At 33.0% G+C, this 24,748-nt stretch overlaps 3 protein-coding genes across 5 annotated transcripts; 1 reads left to right on the top strand and 2 right to left on the bottom strand.

Annotated features, from left to right (window-relative positions):
* Positions 1–2: 2 nt before the first annotated feature.
* Positions 3–6,736, bottom strand: LOC148225917 (uncharacterized). 3 transcript variants are annotated; one of them, XR_015812174.1, is made up of 8 exons: positions 6,617–6,736; positions 2,779–4,721; positions 1,769–1,845; positions 1,613–1,694; positions 1,462–1,548; positions 909–968; positions 333–437; positions 3–261 (listed from the first exon to the last, which is right to left on the bottom strand). XR_015812174.1 is itself a non-coding variant. In XM_088203181.1 (7 exons), exons 2-7 carry the CDS (start codon positions 4,712–4,714, stop codon positions 433–435), a joined length of 2,247 nt encoding a protein of 748 aa, XP_088059307.1. In that variant the 5' UTR covers positions 4,715–4,721; positions 6,617–6,736; the 3' UTR covers positions 296–432. The 3 variants fall into 3 exon arrangements, 1 of the variants encoding a protein (XP_088059307.1); XR_015812175.1 differs by having other exon boundaries at positions 102–261; positions 1,769–1,841; XM_088203181.1 differs by lacking the exon at positions 3–261 and having other exon boundaries at positions 296–437.
* A 2,785-nt stretch (positions 6,737–9,521) lies between these two features.
* On the bottom strand, positions 9,522–11,235 carry Art3 (arginine methyltransferase 3). The gene has a single exon (XM_088204351.1). It carries the CDS (start codon positions 11,169–11,171, stop codon positions 9,594–9,596), a length of 1,578 nt encoding a protein of 525 aa, XP_088060477.1. The 5' UTR covers positions 11,172–11,235; the 3' UTR covers positions 9,522–9,593.
* A 628-nt stretch (positions 11,236–11,863) lies between these two features.
* On the top strand, positions 11,864–18,232 carry Oseg5 (intraflagellar transport protein Oseg5). The gene is made up of 14 exons (XM_088203693.1): positions 11,864–12,207; positions 12,435–12,605; positions 12,683–12,789; positions 12,849–13,027; positions 13,092–13,181; positions 13,843–13,980; positions 14,043–14,167; positions 14,243–14,491; positions 15,241–15,404; positions 15,468–15,677; positions 16,692–16,827; positions 17,691–17,844; positions 17,911–18,051; positions 18,126–18,232. The coding sequence occupies exons 1-14, from the start codon at positions 12,113–12,115 to the stop codon at positions 18,156–18,158; spliced, it is 1,992 nt and encodes a 663-aa protein (XP_088059819.1). The 5' UTR covers positions 11,864–12,112; the 3' UTR covers positions 18,159–18,232.
* Positions 18,233–24,748: the final 6,516 nt, after the last annotated feature.

The following is a 24,748-nucleotide window of genomic DNA, read 5'->3' as shown; positions in this document are numbered from 1 at the left end:
TGTAAAATAAATTGATAAAATATTATTTCACACAATTACATATCAGCCTCCTTTACCCCACACACACGCATATAGACATGATTAAAATAAAAATATTGTTAGCTGATACATTTTTATTTATCTATTATTTGTAATTTTTAAGATATAAAAATTACTATATCTATAATATATTTCTCAACGAAATATTCGTTTAACCATCAGTAATACTCCAGTATTTATCAGTAACACCAGAAGTAAAAATATGTGTATCATCACGATCTCCTTAAAATAAAAAATAAATATTAAATAAAATCTGTTTGTGCATATTTACTTTTTAATTTCAATTGAATTACATAATAGAAATCTTCATTTTTAAATTTGTCAGTTTTCTAAATCTCGTTTTCATATTAAAAAATATGTTACTTTTTCATCTTAACTATTAAGAACATCCTGTTATTCTGAAAGCAAATATTATTTTTAATCAAAATTAACCACATATACAAAGAAACAGCTATTCTCGTTCAAATTTATTAATCTTAACTCATATTCTCTGAACACAAAAGTAATTGAAGTAGTAGTTTAATAATTATTATTAAACTGACCAAATTTTAACTTTTATAGATTTTTTGCATAAATTAAGGGATTGATACAAAAGTATTATTTTACTTTTTCACAAAGGTGTAAGATAAGAAAAAAATAAGACAGACAAAATCAAGAACCATTTTTAGAATATAAAAATCAAGATTGGGCATCATGTTTCGTACATTTTTAAATAATATTATATTAATTAAATGGACATTGTTACTTTAAAAAAAATATTACTTTTGCACAAACCGTTTAAATTTTCACACAAAATATAGTTAAGAAAAGAAAGTGAGAGCTTAGCTGTATTGTTATTTCTACGAATTCCGTCATAGCTTAAAACTTACCAATATCATCCACCTCATTTTTAATTAAATTATTTACTATCATGAACTCATTATGATTATCTGAAAAGATACAATATATATATATATTAGTGTTTTGTGTTTAGGTAGAGTGATAAGGTTGTTAAAAGTATTTTTCTAAATTCACTATTAAGTAACTTGTCACTATAATAAATTCAGAAATTACAGTCAGTAGAGCGGAGTAGAGTTTTTGTCAATATTTATAAATAAGAAAGATGTGGTAATATTTAGTTAAAAATGTATCATTTACCTCACAAGTCAAGGCACGTACATGTAATAAAATCGATTTAATGTTTAGAATATATTTGTCAGATATTCTTTATTTATAAAATTCATTTTTATAATTAAAACATTGTATAGTGAAAATACTCTCTTTAAAAACATTCATAAATGTATCTTATCCTTATGGGGCTTGAATATTGGTAAAACATAATAAAGAGCTTATTCTGACGAAGCAGGATAATAAAATATTTGATTAAATACTGCCTACTGACTGTGATTTCTAAACAGAATATATAATAATACTTTCATGTACCTATTTCAATCATATCATCAATATACGCAGTGTCTTCAACCTCTTCTTTAATAACATTGTTTATTTTCAAAAACTCGTCATGGTTATCTGAAAAAAGACCGGATAAAAATATTTAGGATTAAAAATAAAATAAAATTTATATGCTTTTTACCTATATCAATATCATCAAAATCGTCATTATTCATTTCTTCAATTGCTACATCGTCTTCATATTCAACTTCAACATTTTCAATCTGAAAAAATAAATATCAAATTAAATTATTAATTTTAAAATTTAATTAATAAAAAAATAGTTTAAATGCATTACCTTTATATTATAATTAATAGCGTTGAAATAATCAGTACTGTTGTCATTATTCTGTTCATTTCTAAAATCGAGTCTATCTAAAAATATACAATTTATTATTGCTCTGAAAAACATTCATATAAACATCAGTAACTCAAAATAGTCAGGGGACCACCCATAATCGTTGTGTCAAAATTTTTCTTATGGGGTCAAAAAATTAATTTGTCAAAGAGATTTTTGGCGGCGAAACATTCATTTCGGATTATTGAAAAAGAAAAATAGGATTATTGAAAAAGAGTAATATAAAATCGTATCATTCAAATACCTTAGATCTTCTGAGAAAGTATGCATATTTTAAAACATCTGGCACGAGCACCTTCGGAAAGGTTTCTTATCTGAGTCTTTTTTTATTACTTAAGCAAAATATGGCGAATTTGTCATTACCAGACCCATATTAAAACTTTCCAAGTAGTATGCATATTAGACATGAAGCCGACTTTACTTATGCAGCGTTATAAAAAGGGCGGTAATTGTAAACCTTTTAAAAATATTTGTATAAATTTAATTTTATATAATAAAAAATGACATTGACATTTTTCTCGAGAAATTCTCGAGAAAAAACACTAGGTTTTAGAAATCCGTTTAAATGTGTATAATTAATGTTTTATAAAAACTACATACATTTATAATCTCAATAATCTATTTTATTTAAAAAAAAACATTAGTCCATTCCTGGAAATAAACACAGCATCCTTGAATTCTACATTATGTACGAACGCACATTTACTGATAAGATATGTATAAGACAAAAACAAAGAGTCTAGTTCCCTCACGAATTATTTGAATTGGTCAGATGATCAAGGACTAAAAGGTACATTTGACTTTCACTTCCTCACAGAACTACCACTTTACTTCTGGCTTGGAACATGAGATTTCAGTTAAACGCGCACCAAGCCGAATATACTGATATAATCCTTGGAAACCCAAAAAAATCATACGCTTTTATCTAAATATGACAATTGAACACTAACCTTCCAATATTTGTTGCTGTTTTTCTTCTTCAGTTCTACAGTCTTCAGCTTGAGCTTCGATAGTTCTTACATTATTTCTCACGTGGTTTTCGGGCTCAGGTTCATCTTTAATTTCAGCAGTATTTTTAGTACTTGATATATCGATAGTATACCTCTCGCGCAAACTTTTAAGACAACTATTGCGCTCCTCCTCCGTTTTGGATTGTCTTATAATCGCCACTCCCTCGCGCAAATATCTGCGACGGTTTTCGCGATCCTCTTCTCTTTTAGTCGAACTCTTTGAAGTTGATATATTACACATATGCTCTTCTCTCACTTTGATAATATTCCTAGTTTTCACTCTACCTATGGCATACCTTTCGCGCAGATCTCTAAGACTGTTTTTGCGTTCCTCTTTTGTCGTGTTCTCTTTGATAATTTCAATCCTCTCGCGCAAATATTTCAGATAGTTTTCGCGCTCGTGTTTTGTTTCGGTGTTGTTGTGGCTAACCTGTTCTCTTTCGCGTGCATCGCTCAAGCGGTCTTCGCGTTCCTCTCTCGTTTCGGTTTGTCTGTAAACTGCAGCCTTTTCGCGCATGAATCTTAAGCGGTTTTCGCGCTCCTCTTTAGTTTCGTTCTGTCTGCTAGCTTCAGCCCTTTCGCGCTTATCTCTAAGACGGTCTTCGCGCTCCTCTTCTGTTTCAATCCATCTGCTGACCGCAGCTCTGTCGCGCATGTCTTCAAGCCGTTTTTCACGCTTCTCTTGCGTTTCGATCAGCCTACTGATCGCTGCTCTTTCGCGCATCTTTTCAAGACGCTTTTTGCGCTCCTCCATTGTTTCGCTCTGTATGCCGACTTCAGTTCTATCGCGTACATCTATATGACGCTGTTCACGTTCCTTTTCAGTTTCTATCTGTCTTCTAAGCGCAGCTCTTTCGCGCATTTTTCCGAGACGCTTTTCGCGCTCCTCCTTCGTTTCGTGCTGTATGGTAGCTTCCGCCCATTCGCGCTTATCTCTAAGGCGATGTTCGCGCTCCTCTTTCGTTTCGATTAACCTACTGACTGCAGCTCTCTCGCGCAAATTCTTCAGACGACTTTCGCGCTCGTTTTCCGATTCAATCTGTCTGCTAACTTGAGCTCTTTCACGCATACTTCTAAGACGATGTTCGCGCTCCTCCTTCGTTTCCACCAGCCTTTTAGCTTTAGCCCTCTCGCGCTTAAGTCTGAGACGCTTCTCGCGTTCATCTTCAGTTTCTGTCTGTCTATAAACTACAGCCTTTTCGCGCATATATTTTAGACGGTATTCGCGCTCCTCTTTCGTTTCGACCTGTCTGCTAACTTGAGCCCATTCGCGCTTATCTCTGAGTCGAGTTTTGCGCTCCTCTTCTGTCTCGGTTTGCCTGCTAGCTACAGCCCTTTCGCGCATATATTTAAGACGAATTTCACGCCCCTCCATCGTTTCTATCTGCCTGTAAGCTTGGGCCAACTCGCGCTTATCTTTAAGACGATGTTCACGCTCCTCCTTCGTTTCGATCTGCCTGTTAGCTTGAGCCCTTTCGCGCATACTTTTGAGACGATGTTCGCGCTCTTCTTCCGTTTCCATCTGTCTGCTAACTTCAGCTCTGTCGCGCATATCTCTGAGACGCTGTTCACGCTCTTCTTTCGTTTCGCTATGTATGCTAATTTCAGCCCATTCGCGCTTTCCTCTGAGACGATGTTCGCGTTCCTCGTCAGTTTCGACCTGTCTTCTAAAAGCAGCTCTCTCGCGCATTTTTCCGAGGCGGTTTTCACGCTCTTCTTCAGTTTCAGTTTCTTTTTTAACTGCATATTTTATCCTCTTTGCTTCATTTTCAATTATGAGTTCCTCTTCTGTTTGGTTTTGCTTCTTTTCGGCATATCTACGTCTGGCTGTTTCCAATCGTTTCAGACGCTGTTCTTCCGTTATATGCCGCGGCATTTCCACACTAAAAAAATATTTAAAAACTATTATTAATTACTATATAAATATATGGAAAATTTACTTATACAATGTACTTGTATAATTGCGAAGGAAATTATATCACCACGACAATTGAATAAACAACTCAACAAATGTGCGTTCTTTAATACGCGATACTGCGTATTAAATAACGCACTCAACAGAGAATTTTTTATAAAAAAATAAATTCATTGACCGTGATAAAAAAATGTTTCAATACGCGTTAAAAGCGCAATAAACAAAATTTCATTAGTCTTTACAGCCATTGTTGAAAACGTTTCCAACGATTATAATATAAATGCTACTGTAAATGAATGGTTACTAAACATCCAATCTGACGATTATGCAAATATGTTATTATAAACCTAATTACACATTTAAATATAACAAACAATAAAAACGTTTATTGAATGATTATTTAAACACTCCCGGTCACAGTACTTTTTTAAAAAATAGCTCGAATTTTTTTATTCAAAATATTCGTTCAAATTAAATTTTTAATTAAAAAAAGCTGTGATAATTTTCCCGAGAAGTTTGGTGATTTTTGAGATAAAAAAAAATTAAATATATCCTCAGTTATATAAATAATTTTACCAATTATTGAACAGAGACACTATAAATATAATAATTTAGATAGCGGAAATAAACTAGAGTTTTATAATATACTAAGCTTTTCTTGTTAAAAATAAAAAAGATATTTGATGGCAGATGAAAATTTATTATCTAACTTATTCTCATGTTTTTTTAATACTTTAATCATCATCCCAACACAAGACTTTGTATTTGTGTATACTATCTCTAAATATCTCAAAGCAATGTTAAGTTGTAATTTTCGAATTGTATAATAATCTTAAATTAGTTCACCTAAACATATTTTATATAATTCACAATATTTACTTTGGATTTTAAAATTCATTCTGTCTAAAGGGTGCTATAATAATTGTATAAATAATATTTACAAAAATAAAACTGACAAAAAGACAAAATTGTTTGTTTGCAAAGTGTAAAATAAAATATATATAATTATGTTTTTAAAAAAAATATCGATTATCACAAAAGTTTGTCTACCCCTGACCTAAAAGGTATTATATATGCATATGTATGTGGTTACGTGGGTATGTATGTGTCGGGCACTGTGCTTTTTTTATACCAACGCGGCTCAGGGGCTGTGACGCGATTCATCAAAACCAGTTTCTCCAAACTGTGTGAACACAATAAAATATAAATAGATAATTAACTTTAAAAAAATCTTTATTATTATAAAACAAAATAACTATAAATTATAAAACTCAATTAGTAATTAATTATTATATATCCCAAACCTTAGCCATCTGTGGGTGAAAACGCGTGATTTGAAACATTTATTAAATTTAATTTTAAAAATCAATTTGATTTCACCATATTTTTTGAAAGCTGGGTAATCATGGCAGGGCCATCATTACCGAAATATCAAACAATACTTCGCAATCGCGACGAAAGACGGCTTTTAAAACATATACATATATAATCGCCTCTCAAACAATATTAATATTTACATACATACATAAATACAAAATTTAATCAACAGATAGCTAATATAATCTATAATATATACATATGTATATGTGTATATATTTATAATTAAAAAAAATATTAATATAAGTTTGAGAAGCCCCTGCACTTCAAACTTCGATCGAGGTTGCGATGACTCACCGTACGGCCGGAGTGTGTACGATTTTAAAAATACATATGTACATATATACCCATAAATAAACATATATACATAACCGTCCACGTTATTTAATGTAAATAAGTACATATTTGTATGTAATTATGTATAACACTGATATATATTTGAATATAGTTCTAGTAAAGTATATGTTATGATATGAAATCACGAACCATGAGCCAATAGAACTCCCTCGCTCCAGTGCGCGAAGCAAAATGCCAAACAATGTTACTAGTGTTGCCAGAATGCGCTCCGTTTTTTACTGCAGCTGACGTGAAGTTGGTACTTGCCTTAAGTAGTAATTATTATACAGCTGAATTATTCTTTAATGATAATTAAAACCGTTTGAACAATTTCTTAAATGAGACAATCGAATAGCCATAATTGTTTGTTTGTTACTAGGGACAGCATTTAAAAATTTTCCAAAGGTGGGGGGGCAAAAGATGGAATGTCAATGGTCGTATTTTTCAATATTTCAATTTAATTAAAATCAGTTTTTTTAGTCCACGTCAAAAGCATTAAAATCATGCCGTCATTGTTGCATTTAGCGTTTAAATTATGACATTTTAGGACAATATTACGACTTACAATAAGTGAGAACAGAATAGAGCATATCTAAACCGAATTTTGACCAACAGGAGGGCGCAAAAAACAAGTATTCTTTGGTTATGAATAGGTAACTCCAACTCCTGTTTCCCAAGGTTTTGAAGAAGTCTGTATATTGCTTTTGCTTAATTTACTGTTTGGGAATGCTATTTATATGGCTGTAAAAGTTATTGACCCTATGCTGTCTTTGATATTGACACTGCTGGCCCGAAAATAACCTTTATTGCATTTTAGTTTTTAAGAAGTTTTTTTAATAAGATTGCAGTTCCTCCGTGAGCAGAACCATCCGGGTGTTTATTATGCTAAATATTATAGTAAATAACTTTTTGAGAAAGTTAGTCTCTAATATTAACAGTTTGTCAATGTTATGGTTTATTAAAAAATGTTTTTAGTTCTTAAGTTCTTTGCCCTAATCCATTAGCACACCAAATTGCGATATTAATAATTTTGGTTATTAGTTAATTTTTGTTATAATTACATTATGTTATGTTAGATTTTCCTTTTCTTTAGCTTTATCATTCCAATAGTTCCTTCCATTTAAAGGAAAGAAAGAAGATTTGTTTAGTGGAACTTCATTTAGTTTTGTGGCGATATGGAAAGATAAATCGCTCTATAAGTCACCCTCGGCCACGTTATAAAAATCAGACCCGGACTTCTAACTCTGACATGGCTATCCATATTAAACCAGCGGTTAAAAACCCCAAAGTTTTATTGTCTCGAAATTTGTTTCTTTCATTTCTAGTGGAGGAAAAAAATTGTTGTGGAGTTCTAGTTATTTTTCACCACAGTAGAGCTCTAAGTGGCAGGATATTTTGCACTCTGTCGATAAATGTTAGAGGTGGTTTCGTTACTACGTTTTTCACATATTCAGGTAATTTTCTTCTTGTTATTCTTTATATATAACTTTGAATATTTTACTTGTTGGTTCCCCAAGCCAGTCTTTAAAAGTATTTTTTACTATCTTTATGTGTTCCGTTTTATTTTTATTGATGTTGATTTCCATTATTTTTTAATATTCGTTATACTTTCTGATGGACGCCATCGATGGCATAGAACCAATATTTTTGGATGGTTTTTCTCGTTCAAAATCGCATTCGATTATTGACATTCTTAAATACTTTTATTGATTCAGCTTGTATTTATTTAGTTTGTTTTATTGTCAATGTTTAATGTCCCTACGATCACCAATTTCTCACTCCTGTATATATATTTGCGTGATAATGTTTAACGACTTATAATAATATTTTATAATTTATTATTATAACTATAACTAGGTTTACCATACATCCCAGTTTCGCACCATCAGTCATTAATTTTTAAGTGAAGCTTATGTATAATAGTCGGAGTAGCGTTTATGCAGCACGTATTTTATCGCAAGCTCCAATCGGTTGCACAAAACATCAAGCTCTATATCTTTTTTAGATACTTATTTAGATTCAGACTGTTTTGGCAATCTTTATCCAGCCATTTTCAGTTGAAAAGAATTAATTTTTCTCACCCATAAATAATATGATGTAGAAATGTGATGACAACAAAAAAATCTAAACTTTTGGGCAGTTTCACTTCATGCAACTGTAAGTATTTCATAAATATATAACATTTATACGATTATTGAAGCAATACTAGACCGCGTATATCGTCATGTCTCTTTGGATCATCTTTGCCGTAATTCCACTGGTAACCAGATTATTGCACAAAATTCTGAATATTTATTTGATTGTCAAACATATTTTACTTTTAATTCCAACTGCTTAAAATTTTTCTCTACTTTTAAGTAAAGAAATGTGTAATTATAGAAGATGTAAGTGTATCATACCAATGTAAATTACTAATATAATAGATAAATATATTTTAAATTAAAATCATATTAACCTATGTTATATAGACCTTATTTTTTTATATATATTTACGTATTCTTAAATGTACATATATGTACATATGTGTATATTGATTATTTATGATCGGTATTTTTGTTGTCTAAAATTTTCGCTGTGTGCAATTCTCGTTTCGCAAAAATCGCATCAAACCAGTTCTGCGTCGTAGATTTATAGGTCATTTCAAATCTTGAATTGTGGCTGCGCAGCATTCAACCAAATCTGTCTTTGGATGAGGGAAAGAAACTCAATCACTTTTTCTTTCACTAATTGGAACTGAATTGAATGGAGCGTGGTTACAAATACCTTTCAGTTGACTCCATAGGATATTCTATCTACCAAATGGTAGACGGTGGAAATCTTTTCTTATTATGGCAGCATATTTTGGTGCAATATTCAGGTCGGTGCATTTTTGTTGGCAAGCGACTTTTTTGTATGTGCAGCTAAGCTTCGAAATCACAATTTTTGGCTTATCCATGGTTTCACAAAAAATGATCTGAAAAAAAGAATTCGAAAGTTAAACAAAAGTAAGATTTATTTTACAAAAAAGTCTCATACTCGATTATTGTTATAATATTTATGATAAAAATAAAAGATATTTTGTTGTAAAAATTTTAATTAGATATCTGTTGGTTTCAAAATAATTTGAAATACACATTTTCAACATATATCAATTTAATATATATTTATAAGTTTTATTTAAAATGTTTATATGTACAATTAAACCACGTATGTCGGAAACGTTCCTATTACAAGTTAATTTACCCGAGATATTCTCTCCTTTCTTTACCGGAATGGGATCTTTCAAGTAGAATATGGTCTGTTTCCAATGCGTAGGTGTCGACAGAGGACCGGTGGAGAACGATATTGAATCGGGCAGTTCGAAAAAAGTATCAAAGTATCCTACTAAAAAGGTCAAAAAGCCATCTTTCAAAACCTCCAGGTTGAAATCGGAAGAGAAATTGACAGAATCGACGTCACATTTGTACATGTCTATTTCGCAGATGACGTTGGAGGTGGTGATGACGTGCGCCGGATCCGCTATCTCGATGCTGGCCTCTCTTATGACTTCGCTCTTCATGCAGTTCATCTTGAAGCCGTACACGTCCAACCAGAAGCCGATGAATTTATTATGCGTCTCCACGTCGCCGCTGCCGACGATGCTGATGTTGCATCTGTTGGGCAACATGACGCCGCCGGGCTTCAAGCAGTTGTTCCTCGCGAATATGACACTATCGAGCATCCCTTCGAACAGCAAAAAGTATCCCATCCACTCGGAAACTATGACGTCCACTCTCTCGGGCAACTTAATATCTTCTAGTCTACCTTTGATGATGGAGATCTTCTCGTTCAAGTCGTTCTCCTTGACGATGACCATCGCGTGGTAAATAATATCCGATTGATCCACGGCAAACACTCTTTTAGCACCCGCCGTCGACGAGAACATGGATAAAATTCCAGTTCCGCATCCCAAATCCAACACAGTCTTATCCTCGAACAACGTTTTATTATTTAAAATGGCCAATCGGTACGAATCCGTCCTCACTTTATCCGATAGCATTTCGTGATGTATACTAAAATGCGCGTACGTATTAAAATATCCACTATCGTCCTCCAAATCCATCATTCCGACGCACGTTTTTTTATCCGACGGCCCCATCTGCGAATGCAAATGATCGTCCTCGATCACTTTGTGCATAGTGAGCTTCATCCTGTCGATGTTTATAGCGGCGATCTTCAACTGCTCCTCCTTCTCCCTCAACTTAGCCGTCAGAGATTGCATAGTCTTTTGTAATTCGATAAAATGAGCCTCGGACAGCGTAACCAAGCCGTTCTCCAAGTTGGCGTGAAACGAAGAAGACTGCGCCAGACCCTCGTTCAAAGAGTCGAAGTCGTACATGAGCCAATTCTCTTGACGGACCGGCTTCAGATACTTTTCGTCGTCCCACAGCGGTCTGATGGCAGTCATAATCGCCACGGCGTCCGTTTTGTTCGAGCGGACGTACCCGATCAACTTTATGTAAGAGTAAAAGTCCATGTTGTGTTTCACTTTCAATATAGAGAGGTCGAAGTTGTGCGCCGATTTGCAGTGAACCAGAGCGGAGTTGACGTCGGAGAAGACCTCCGCGCAGAAGAGGCACTGGTCGGAGGTCTCCTCCGTCTCCATCTCCTTCCATTCCTCCTCTTTGAAGTCTTCTTCGTCGCTACTGAGGTCGGGCAGATCCGCCGGCGCATCTTCCGACTCCATGTCAACGCAGTGCAATTTCTAGGTTAAATAACACATGGCCTCACTTCAAAATACACGAGGCCATAACAGCAAATTTTTCGACCATACTAAATTACAATTCCCACAACAAGTAATTACATAAATACTTTTAATAATATAAATATTTCATCAATAAATAATATTGTGACCAGACTTATTTTTTACTTATTCGTGATTGAGACGCGCTTTGTCAGAAAGAATTACAAGTTATTCTTTAACCTTTCCCATACTGTGTCATATAAATCCGCGTGAGATACATTTTTATTTTGCTCGCTGACATGGGTGAGTGAAAAAAAATTAGGCGTACGGAACGCATGTAACGCACACCCTTATCTCTCACTCACTTTCATCACTTAACACACGAGCGAGCGAAAGGGAACGTGTCTCACCGTGCACGCCTGCTGTATAGTATATACACATGCAAAAATAAGTGATTTTAAATCGGAATATTCATAAATATCGCTCTAATTATTCATAGTTGAGGTCAACGTGTAATAATAATTGAAATTTAATTGCTGAACATAGAAGAAATCGTGGGTTGAACGTCACAAATAGCCGAATAGACAGCTTTAAATAAAGATCTGAGAACTACTGAACTGCGCACGCACCAGGCCCGGTCAGTAAATTATTTTCCCTTTCACTCGCTCGCGTGTAAAGTTTCGAGAATTAGTGACTCCCGTACGCGTGATTTGTGTCATCAATGTCATTGCCGGGCGTTACAAATGCTAAAATATTTTTTAACATTCATTAATAAAAAAAGTTTGTACTAAAATCTGAAATGACGTCCCTGTGTGCACTAGTAGTAACTCATTAAACCTAAACACACAGCTACATTTAATTTAATGTTCGTATTCACAATATGGTTTCTATGGCAACTTCATACAACGACAAATAACTCTGGTTAGCGTGGAGGCTAACGTAATATGAAGTTTAAATTGTCTCAGCTTACTGAGCCAAAACACACTAACGTCGTAACTTGTATCAACTGGAATAGTTCTGAAGAACTATTCTCATGTGGGCAAGTATCATTTCATCATATATATTAATGTATAACTTTATTTGGTCAGTATTTTTATCAGCTTTTTTCTGGAATTCTAATTTAAATTGTCGCTATGTATATTTAATAGTCAATATTAATAATATTTATACTAATTATGTTAATAAAATAGAACTGCCCATTTAAACATATTTCTTTATACGTCCTACGGGAGAGATGATTGATCTAATTCCTTTATGTTCTTCTAGCGACGATCATTTATTACTAAAATGGAATCTGATCACTGGAGAGTCGTTCACAATAACGACTCTTCCTGACGTTTTCTTTCCGACTAGTTTACATTTATATCCCAAATTGATATTCAATTCAAACAATAAACAGTCACACGATAACTTTTTATTAACAACAGCAGACGGGAAGTAAGTATTTCTCTTTACATATATTATAAAAAGATTAATTTTTATATTGAATCAATAATATGATAATGTTTTAATAGATTCCATATTATAAATCAGAACGGAAGGATAGAAAAATCTGTGACGGCTCATCAAGGTGCTTGTTTGTCAGGACAATGGAGTGCAGACGGTTCCGGTTTTCTCACTGGTATGTACAGTAATTATTTTGTATCTTAAACGCAATTTACATATGAAATTAATGTTCAGCTGGTGAAGACGGGGTGTTGAGAGTCTGGTCTCGGAGTGGTCTTGCCCGTTCGGTGATAGCAAACGTTGGCGTTCCGATCTATTGTGCGGTTTGGGGTCCGAATGGATCGTCTCTGTTACATTCTCAATCTAACAAACTTGTCATTACGTATTTACAAGGCAGCTCTAAGAGTGTTCAGGTTGTTTTATTTGATCAGTGTTAATCAAATTTATTAAATAGTATAATATTTCATATTATTTCAGTGGCAGGGACATGAAGGTTTGATCCTATCAATATCTTGGAATCCGACAAACAATTTGATACTTTCTGGTGGAGAAGATGGTTTGTTTAAGGTTGTTTTATGTATAATATTATCATCTATACCTAAGAAATATGTTTTTATTGACCGTTTCATATGTGTGTCGAAGACTATATAAAATTTTTATTATAAAAATCAGGCATTTAGATTTGAATGGATATATCTTATGGTGTATTTACATATTAAATTAAGAATTTAGCACTGCATTAGTATTATAAATGAATGTGAATAGTATGTCCTTGTTGTTGATTTGTTGTTTTAAGTCTACTATGAACATCGGTAGTGGGTTTTTTGTTTGGGCGCTACACATGTTGATAATGGATTTCACTTGAATAAATTCCTCAGCAAGGCTACCGATATTAAGGTTTAGTTTATGTTGTAGTAATTTTAAGCATTCAACCGGATAACCGCTAGCTTATTAATCATTCATTATATGCAATTAAGTGAAAGTGCGGTAATGTACATCTCTCAAATCAAAAAATTTAATATTTGCCACAAGTATTGCTTGTTTTTAGAAACATTTAATGTATGTACCTTAATTTGTATTGAAGTACCTACAAGAAATGCTTGCTGAAAGTAATGAAATGATGATTTAAGAACGCGTTGATGAGTTTGAATTTGCCAAATAGAATATTTTATATAGACGCATCAGCTGATATGTGTTTTTAATCAATTAATTTAATGTGTATGTTTAGACATGGGATGTATTTGGTCAACTATTATCGTGCAGTACTAAGCACGATAGTCCTATAATGTCTGTGAGCTGGTCTCCTTCTGGAGAATTGTTTGCCGTTGCTGGCTATAATCTCATAAGGCTCTGCGACTACACTGGGGTATGCTACCTTAACAATATTAGCTAAGTTTTGTATGTATTTATCTTTAAAACATATTTTAGTGGTCGCATTGTTTGGAACGCCCCGACACTGGTAGTATCCAAAGCTTGGCTTGGTCTACGGACGGCACTCAATTGGCAGCCGCATGTGCAAACGGTCATGTTCTCTTTGCGCATATAATACAAAGGTGTAGTAGACTTGCATAGTTTTACTTTGTGATTTCAAAAACATACTGTAAAGCATTTTACTTATTATTTCACAGACAAATTGAATGGAATAACTTCAGTTGTATTCTCACTGGCCGTAAAACGATCATAATAAACGATGTGGTCAATAGTACAAGCGAACAGCTCGACTTTCCTAACCGTGTGATACAAATGGTCATCGGTCATGGACATTTAGTGGTAGTGACTACAAAGCAGTGCCACGTTCACTCCTCAATCAGCTGGAATACCCCGGTAACATTCGACTTGAAGGACAACATCGTTTACATGACACTAATATCTGAAAGGTGTACCTTATATAAGATTGAGTTAAATGAAAACCTAAAACACCACTTTATTTATCAATTGGCATCAGTGTTACATATACAAGTTTGAAGAATAGTTGACGGGTGGCAGTTCTAATCAGCATTTAACTAGTTTAAAATAGCAGCCACACTTGTAGTAGAACAGAACGAATAATAGTACGGCGATGTATATATGTAGCTCTAACAAGTGTATGAGTGGATTAGAAAGGTAAGAAAGGGCTGAGTACCATAGCAGACTCTTTTCAATCAGGTTAGACACACCTATAAATTAATCAGCTTTATAAATAACAGTGAATAAAATTAGCTTCACTTATGGAAATCAACATACTACACCTTACATGATGTTTATCAGTTCCACAAAGTGTCTGCAATGCAGGTATCATACCAGCTGACTCTTATAAATCAGAACGTGATGATTTCCTAGTGAGAATTGTTACTGAAAATAAAATATTTGTTACTAGTAAGAAATATGTAGATCTCCAGGTTTCACCCTCAGCGATTTTTACATCTCTAGATCACTCAGAGAGGTTCAGGTCTAACGAAGAGGTGCACGTACATTTGCTCATTTAGTCGATAGTCTTTTTCTAGAGATATCCATGTAATTTATAGTAGAGAAAAAGTATAAGCATATGTTCATTGGTACCTATTTCGTTCAATAAATAAGGTTTTCAATTGACTCGCCTTCGTAATATTAGAAATGCACTAAATTTACTAATATGTGTTTATTGTAGATGTTTCTGCTTGATCGAACGTTACGGTGTGAACGTTTACAGCTTTTCCGGTAGACTGTTGGCTAGTCCCAAATGGGGATCCATGCGCTTGGATACGCTCGCTAAAGATTCGATCTCTTTAGGACCTGATGTGTTAGCAATTATCGACCAAAATGATTCCAAAAGTACTTTGTGCTATATTACTAATTATTTTACGCATGTGAGTTTGACTATAATCGTCTTTTTAGCAATACATATATTTGATCTACCGACTGGAATAGCCGTCCGTAGCAGTTCCGATCATTCTTCAACTACTGTAACTCATGTTATGCTAGTATCGAAAATATGCTTGAATCAGTCAGGACCTCCAAATCAGAGACAGCTGGCGATTGTGGATTTTAACAAAGATTTATACGTCTTGTCACCGAAGGAGAGCAAAACAAAGTTTAATAAATTAGGTATTTTTTATTTATTTATTAGAAACCTATTCATAATGACTTGTCATGTGTATATATCTCTTGAAACTTGAGTAGTTGGTGCGCTTCGATACTAACAGTATATCCAGCTCGAATGGCCTAATGCTTAATTTTAGTTTGCTTCTTTTTAATTACTCTGATTCTCTCGGAAAGGCGGTTTTGACGGGGCTTCGAAGGACCAGCGAAACACTTAAATGGTTGTCAAAATCTTTTTTTATCATAAGTAACCATCGACGGTATAAGAACGATTTAGTCCAAGTAAAGATGATCCAACTTCAGTTCCCAAACCTTTTTTTTTAAATAACACAACTTTAAGGATATTTTTTATTAATCAAACATTTGATGTATTTTATTAATTGCAAAAAATAATATCAATTAAATGGCCGTTTCTAGACCCAATCCTTTCGGTCTAAATTTTGATAGCTTTTTCGTACATTTTGGACGGTATCTCGGCTATAACTTGGCTGATGTCGATTTTTTGGTACTCCAGCGTTTCGGGTTTTGCGTCGTAGTCCCGTCTCTTAGCGTAATTCTACAAAAAAATCCAACGACCTTGAATCGAATAATCTTGGTGGCTAGTTGACGTCAGCAATACGTGAAATAATGTGGACCTGCGAACTTTTCGCGCAAAACATCCAACGTTGCACCTGATATGTGTTATGTTGCGCCACCTTATTGGAACCATATGTCTTCCACGTGCCAAAAATAAGAGGTTATAATGCACCTATAGCGCTCACCATTTACAGTTACAGTCCGACCTCAATCGTTTTCAAAAAAGTAAGGGCCAATGACGCCGCCCGACCACAATGCGCACCAAACAGTCATGTAATGCTCTTTCGTGAATCACATGAGAATTTTTCTCGTCCATATGTAGCAATTTTTCTAATAAACATACCCAGTAATTTGAATTTAAAAAATCTTCCATGATTTTTCATCAATATAAACCGTTACAATACAATCCTTTTTTTATAAATTAATTTGATATATATTGTTCAGCTGTGCAAGTTCGAGGGATCACGTGGTGTGAAGACTCTTCTATCCTGATAGCGCTGAAAGAAGGACGGCTAGTCATATTTGGATCTCCTCGTACGCCATCGTTTTATTCTATTACAACGATTTATAGAGACGTCAAGTAAGTTCACGCAAGAGAAATTATATTCTCATAAACAAGCCTCAATTGCATATTGATTAAATTTCTGAATCATAATTCAGTTTGATTAATTAGTAAGATATTCGTTTTCCGCACATTGCAAATATCGTAAAAAAACTATATGAATCAGCGAACGCCACAGTGTCCAAATATTATTGACCGTTTTATTTTTTAATATTTTTTTATAAATCTAATTATTATAACTTAACATGTTAAGTTATAATAATTATACTACGATGTTCAAAAATATATGAAATGTCATTTTTATCATGAGGCCCTTAATCATTGTTTTCCTAGGGCCCGGGTTCGCTCTCGGTGGCCCTGTTTGGAGCACTATGACACGTGAGCACACTGCAGGTGGACAAAGGGACCAGAGAGACACTAAGGTGTAAGGGTAAATGTGTGGTGATGGTGAAATAGACAGGTGTCAACAGGCTATTAACTGGTTTATTACACTGTTTTTCACGTGTTTGGGGGCAAATAGTTTTGAATTTGATATGTACTCTCTATTTAAGTGGTAACACATATAAAATAATTATTTATTATACTATAAATATGCATGTATTGTACATAAAAACCGTTTCACTGTACTTTTCGATATACTAAATATCAAAATTAGAAGTATGATTTGTTAAGAAGCTGTACGTCTATTTTTTTATTATTTTTTTAGTAATAAACACATAAATTACTATTTACATTCTATACAAAACTATATAAATCACTATTTACATTCTATACAAAACTATATAAATCACTACTTACATTCAAGACAACTTTTACGGATCATATTTTAACACAAAAATGCATCTTACAGTTATATATATTTAAACAAATGTGTTTTTTAGTGATCTTGGAAAAAATCCCACACTCGTGAGAGCTGAAGAAGGTTGCGTTGTCATAAGACGCGGAGATGGATCTTTGTTGCACATTGCAGTATCGCCTTTTCCGATGCAGCTCGCTAAAAAAGTTGCTAACAATCAATGGGCACACGCTTTAAAGGTTTTGTATTATTATTATTCTTTGTAACACTGCGGTATAATGTATTTTTATGTATTACTGCGTCAGTTATGTCGTCTCATCAAAGATGAAACTCTTTGGGCGTGCCTGGCCACTCTCGCTTGGGAGCACAAGGAGTTGGACGTAGCCGAAGAAGCCTTCGCCATCATCAAACAACCTCATCAAGTGGAATACATACAACAACTCAAGGTTTTCATAAGAATCATTTAATTTCATAAAAATACATTAAACATATAATAAATTAGGTTATTTTTACATTACAGAATCCGTCGCTGTTCGATGCTGCTTCATCTTAATATAGCAGTACATGGGAAAGATGTCATACCTGGAGATGTTTTTGATTGTATTTTTAATAAAATCAAATTTAATATATTGTGGTATATTGATTTTAAGATAAACAATGAATAATTCTTAAACAATACATACTCATGAGGAAACATCAGAACGACATCCAAAGATCTCCTCCGGAATATATTTGCAATATGGTAATGATTAGCCTCTTCTAAGGAAAGAGGTTTGAGTCTAATGGAGAGGTGCAACAGGTGGTGCACGAATTTGTTTTTCAAGATGGAATGCATATATTACGTGGGTGAGGTTAAGCAATTATTATCACAATTCTTAATATGTTTGGCATCGTCTCAAGATATGTCATCTTCCCCTAATACTAAAATTAATTTATATACACACGGTTAAGACTAGTCATCACTTTTACTTATGGATTATATAGTGTCTTTTATTACTCTCCACTATCCTTTCGCCGTTTGGCATCTCGTAAATGTAAATAGGTACGAAATCAGTTTTAAAGTTTTCCACCGGATAACCTGATTTACGAGCTACTGTATCATACGTGGACGACGCCTGCTTACTCAGACCTCTGTTGAGGTATTCAACTTGAATCGAGGATGGTATGTAGGACTGCAATAAATTATTCGGTTGATGTTTTGTGTATTCGCCGTAACCTAACTTTACAGTATCAAACTCGACGCGATTTTCAGTCTTGGGTGATTGTACACGATTAGATGTAACAACTTTAGGTCCGCGATTATCATGAATTTCAGATTTTTGCGGCTGCTCATAATTAGATGTATCAGTTGTTGGTACATTTTCAAAATTATTTTCAGGTATGTGTGTTGGTGCATGTTCATATGGAACGAATTTTGGTGCATGATCAGATGTAACTATTTTGGGTACATTATCAACATGCTTTTCAGGTGTGTACGGTCGTATAAGATCAGATCCATGACCGGCATGATTTTCAGAAATGTATGTTCGTACATGATCAGGTGTAACCATTGTGGGTACTTGATCGACATACTTTTCTGATATGTATTGACGTACATGATCAGATGTAACTATTGAAGGTGCTTGATCGACGTATTTTTCAGTTATGTATGGTCGTACTTGATCGACATGATTTTCAGATATGTATTGACGTACATTTTCAGGTGTAGCCTTTAAAGGTGCTTGGTGTTTTTCAGATATATATGTTCGTATGTTATCAGATGTTTCAATCTTAGGTGAACGATCGTCATAATTTTCAGATATGTATGGTCGTACATGATCAGATGTAACCATTGTGGGTACTTGATCGACAAGCTTTTCAGATACGTATGGACGTATATTATTAAATTCACGTATATTAAGTGCGTAATCAATCTGTTCTTCAGGTTTTTTCGAGGGTCCTGTAGGGAAGAAATTTTCATATTTAGGCTTCATTTCTGGAGATGAAAATTGATTCTCAGATATGTATGGACGTATATGTTCATGGGTTTCAATCTTGGGTGCACGATCAACATGATTTTCAGATATGTAAGGACGTACATTATTAGATGTACGGATCCTAGATGCGTAATCAACATGATCTTCATGTTTTGGCAAAGGTCCTGTAGGAAAGACTTCTTCATAATTTGGCTTTAGTTTTGGAGCTGAGAATTTATTTTCATGTTTCTGCAAAGGTCTTGTAGGAAAATCGTTTTCATATTTAGGCTTTAGTTCTTGAGTTGAATAATGCTCTTCATGCGAAGGTCCTAAAGGGAAGACGTTTTCATATTTGGACTCTGGTTCTTGAACTGAAAAACGATTTTCTTCCTGCCTTTGTGGCGTCTCATATTCACCTTTGTATCTATATTGAAGATCTACAATTTTATTATCTTCTATATATGTTTCAGGTCTAGGAGAAAATTTATAAGTGCTTATTTTAGGTGCACCATTACCGAAATCTAGCGGAACTGGAATATAATTAATGTATTGTTGTTGATCTCCATATTTTATAAACGTTTGCGGTAGCTGTGGAGAAAGATCTTCCGATTCTCTATGCTCAAGCATTAAATTTTGATTCGGTTCTTCCCCGACTGGCAATCCTCGATAAGACTCTTCATAATTCTCGTCGCGTGCTTGCTGACGAAAAGGTATTTCAGAAGGACTGTGCAAATATATGATCTTTTGCGGCGTTTCGTATATATTCTGCAAATTTTGAAGATCAAACTCGTTTTGACGTCTATCCGATTGAACAACTCTTTCTCTGGCCTGTAGAGGAGTATTCACAGGTATATATTCAAATCTATCGTCTTTGACCATTAAGAAAGAAGAAGAATGTTGGTTGGGTTCTTCCACTTCGTATTGACGTGGACGATGTCTATATTTTTCCCTAAGCTTTCTCGCAAGTTCGCTTCTGAGATTATCTTGCTCGATGTCTTCTAGACGAATGCGTTTGTCTTCAGATGAAACGAGCTGCAAAAGCACCAGCAACAGCACCGATACTGCAATAATCTGAAATTAATACATAATCATTAAGCAGCTAAGTAAGAATTTAATATTATTTTAGTAACATTGGATTCGTCGTATATTTTACACACATATTTTTTTATTTTAACTATTTATACAACAAAATACAATAGTGTAGTGACTTATACTTAAGAGAATAACAAATATTAATAGTAATCAAAAAGTAATATCATGGGTTAGACGTGTTTATTTTAAAGCGATTTAGTTACTTAGTAGTGATGATATTTTAGCTTGTTTGATTACGGCTGTTAAATAATTAATATCATCGTCGATAGTTTTAATGTATGTTGGGGTATAGTTATGTCGCCTAACCACTATACAGGTTTCGACAATACTCTTGAAACCCTTCCAATCAGCATTGTTATAATTAAAGACAATTTTATTGATAACCGTATCCCTACCCCCCCAGTGTAAAAAACACAGAAAGGTGGTCCGAGGACAGAGCCTGGATTCATTGCATATCTGAGATCTGAGCGTTACCCTTAACTAACACAATAACTAATATTAACGGCGTCATGCGGTTGGTATGGTAATGGATTGATGATTTTATAAAGTTTAAAATCGTATCCAGATCGATTCGCACCGGAATAATTCCAATGCACGTATACATAATATTACATTGTTAAGGTTTTTTAATATTTCTGATATTTTTATACATATATGTATATAGAATTTTTTTTAAATATTCAAAAAAAGCTTTAAGGGGGTGGGACTGATAATTATTTTTGCGAGAGGTCCAAAAAAGTTCCGCCGCTTCTCTCTTCATATCCCCTAATTCAGCTCGACGTACGTAATTCAAAGACGCCTATAGCTACGGAAGCAATCACGACAGGGACGTAATTTTGGGGGAGGGGCAAGTTGGGGCATTTGTCACCCTTTGACTTTGGCTACAAAAATGCATGTCATTTATTGAAATACTATAAATTTGAATGAAATCGAAATATTAAAAAACTACTATTGTCTGGCTAACATTTGCCCCCCCCCCCTACTCCCTAGAAAACTTAAATTATATCTCTGATTCTAAGCAAAAAAATCTTGGAAATCTGAAAATATTGAAAATTTAAAAACCAGTATTTTTTAAATATGTCTTTTTAGTGAAATCGTGTTGGAATACATTTTCGCCGGTAGATGTATATTTTCTCAAGTAAGAATTTAATTTATCTGGCAAGTGCTAGTAAAAATATATGATTTTAAATTTTACATATGTATGTAGTCAATATACATTTACATAATTATCATTATTTATTTACATGCGGTGTATAGATGTTACAGTGAAGTTATATTTCCACTAGTGAAGTCCAAGTACATTTTCACTAGTAGATATACATTTCTACTATCGAAAATTTAATTTAACTGATAAGCACTAATTTTCAGCTCTAAAACGTCTATAAAACTCAATTTTACAGTTGCGAAACGTCCATTTGATGTTGAAACCCAAACCTAACTCATCGAAACTTCTGAAACTAATTATAATTAGTTATAATTATAATTAAAACTATAGTTTTAGAATTTTTATTAGGTCATTTTCAAACTATAAACTTAGTCAATTTATCTCTCAGACAGATCTCGCAAATTGCTGCATTGCTTGTCTGCATTTGGATATTACACTATGTTTTAAAAATATTATAGCTATATTTACCGATATTAATACGAACCTCTGATATTAAAGTATTGGTTAAAGTGTATTCTAATCGAATTTTGATTAATAGAAGGGCGCAAAAACAATTATCACTTCTCAGAAGGCAAAAATTCACGTCAAAAGCAATAAACTCGATAACGAGCTAGAAGGGATAATTGTTTTTTACGCTCTTATGTTGGTCAAAATTTTGCTTAGATAAGCTTCATTCAATTCTCAGTTGTTGTAAGTCATAATATTGATATAAAATATCTTAACGACGGCACGATTTTATTGCTTTTGACGTAGATTCTGAACATAGATTATTTAATAAAACCCAACTTTTGCCCCCTTTTATGACGTCATTGGCATAATGTTTATAATAAGCACACTGTACGTTTTAAAAAAAAAACTTTTCTTTTATCTTAAAAAACAAAATAAAAAGCCCTGGCATAAAAATTAGGTAAATTATATAAATAAAATACTAAAGTGGAGTACCACATATCTCTGAGATAGGTCAATTATTGTTTGTATTATATGTAAATGTAGTAAAAAAATCTGACGATATAGTAATTTAGATGTAGGTTAAAGTATGAAAAAAGTAGTAAAAGTGCTGAATTATTAATAGGATATAATCTACAGTTAAAAAAAAAATTAAGTACTCGATTAAATAAAAATATATTATTGCTATTAAAAGTGATCATTATTAAAGTACTTGGAAAAATACATTGATATAAAAAATATATGTATATATTATATAATAATTATTCAATATAATTATATACTAACTATTTAGTTTATCGACCATTCAATAAAATAACTAATCGTCTAATCTTTGATAATACTATTCCATAACTAGACATAGTATTACAGATTGTATAATATTTAATTAGTACATTGACTTTAAATGTATTAAATTAAAAATAGTGTTAAAACAATAGTTTATTTTTAACCCTATATTGTTTAATACTTAAATACAAATAATAATTTTATTATTTTAACTTATGTAATATTTTATTATATGTTTCTTCTTATATGCACCATATTTAGAATTATTTTTCTTATAGTTAAGTTAAACAACTTTTAATATATAATAACTTCATTTTTCTTAAGCTTGTGCTTACATAAAATTAGTATACTTAGTACTTGATTTATAGAAAAAGTAATTCTATAATATTTTTGTAAAAACTGTGTTTTTTTAAATATTGATCATATTTTGATAGTTTAAATACTAATAAGCTATATTGAATTTAAAAGATTTTTAATATGCAGATTATCAATATTTTATATTCCTTAGTATTTTTATATTCAACTTTTAATTTAAAAAAGCTTTAAGTTGAAAAAATTAATTTAAAACAAGGTAGTGTTTTTTTTTGGGTTTTTAAATTTTTCATTGTTAATATATGAATGTACTTTTACATTTACATTCCAATGATATTAATAACGTATTTTTTATTTTATTTTTAGTATTAATATCCTCATTTTTTTTTAAAGAAAAGTAAGGTACCTCACTGGACTAGATTCCTATCTTTAATTTCTATAAGTTCATAGAACTTTCCTACACTGCCTCGTAAAAATCAAAAGTTGTAAAAACGTGTTCTAATAAACAGTAAAAAATAATCGAAAGCGGTCCGATATGAAGGTGTAGGTTGTCAGCAACCCAGTCATACCATAAGCACATACTTATCAATCTATAATCCGAAGAAAGTCGGATTTGGAAGATATGTGGCATTCCAATTGGTTATCGCTAATTCAGCAGATGTTCTAGTATCACTTTTACCGAACTACATCGTAGCTACATTTGAATACTCGTTTGCCCAGTTATAAAGAGATGTTTTGCACACATGTTAAAAAAACCTGATCTCCGTGGAAAGTCATCGTCCAAAACAATGGGCCATTTGCATTTAGAAAATGCGGACACTTAATTGATATCATTTCCCTTATTGATCAATTCGTTGCAAAGTGCTGATATGCAAATAAAAATATGCGTAATGATTACGAGGACACATAAAAAATGTGGAGAAAAACGAACTGTTTTTATAAATATCATATAAATGAATATTTCTGCCGTCAACATTCGGCGCTATTTAATATTAATTAATCAAAATTTAGCAATTTAGGTTTATAGCTATAATAACTAACGCATATATATAAGTTTGAGGATATCTACTAAACTTTCTAATGTTGTTTTTAAACAGTAAAAATATAAGAAAATGTAGGACGTCCCGCGTATTAAAAGTAGACCAAAGTTTAAATCATTTGCCATTGTAAACTTGATTAATTTATTCAACGGCAATATATTGTAGAAATGCTAAAGCATGGATCTTCAGTACCAATCAAAGTGATCAAACACTTGAAGACTAAATTATAGCATAGACAGACAAACGATCTGTTTAGGTGAAGCTGAATTGTTTACAGCTTAAGGAAAAACATAGCAGATTGCTTTCACATTCCAGTTTTTAAGTCGTGTCATTAGATACTTATGAC

Source organism: Plectrocnemia conspersa, unplaced genomic scaffold (assembly GCF_051122295.1).
Source record: "Plectrocnemia conspersa isolate PC_06_02 unplaced genomic scaffold, ASM5112229v1 ptg000014l, whole genome shotgun sequence".
In the NCBI taxonomy this organism is placed as follows: Eukaryota; Metazoa; Arthropoda; class Insecta; order Trichoptera; family Polycentropodidae; genus Plectrocnemia; species Plectrocnemia conspersa.
The sequence above is the reverse complement of the archived record's forward strand: the minus strand, read 5'-3'. Positions and strand labels throughout refer to the sequence as shown.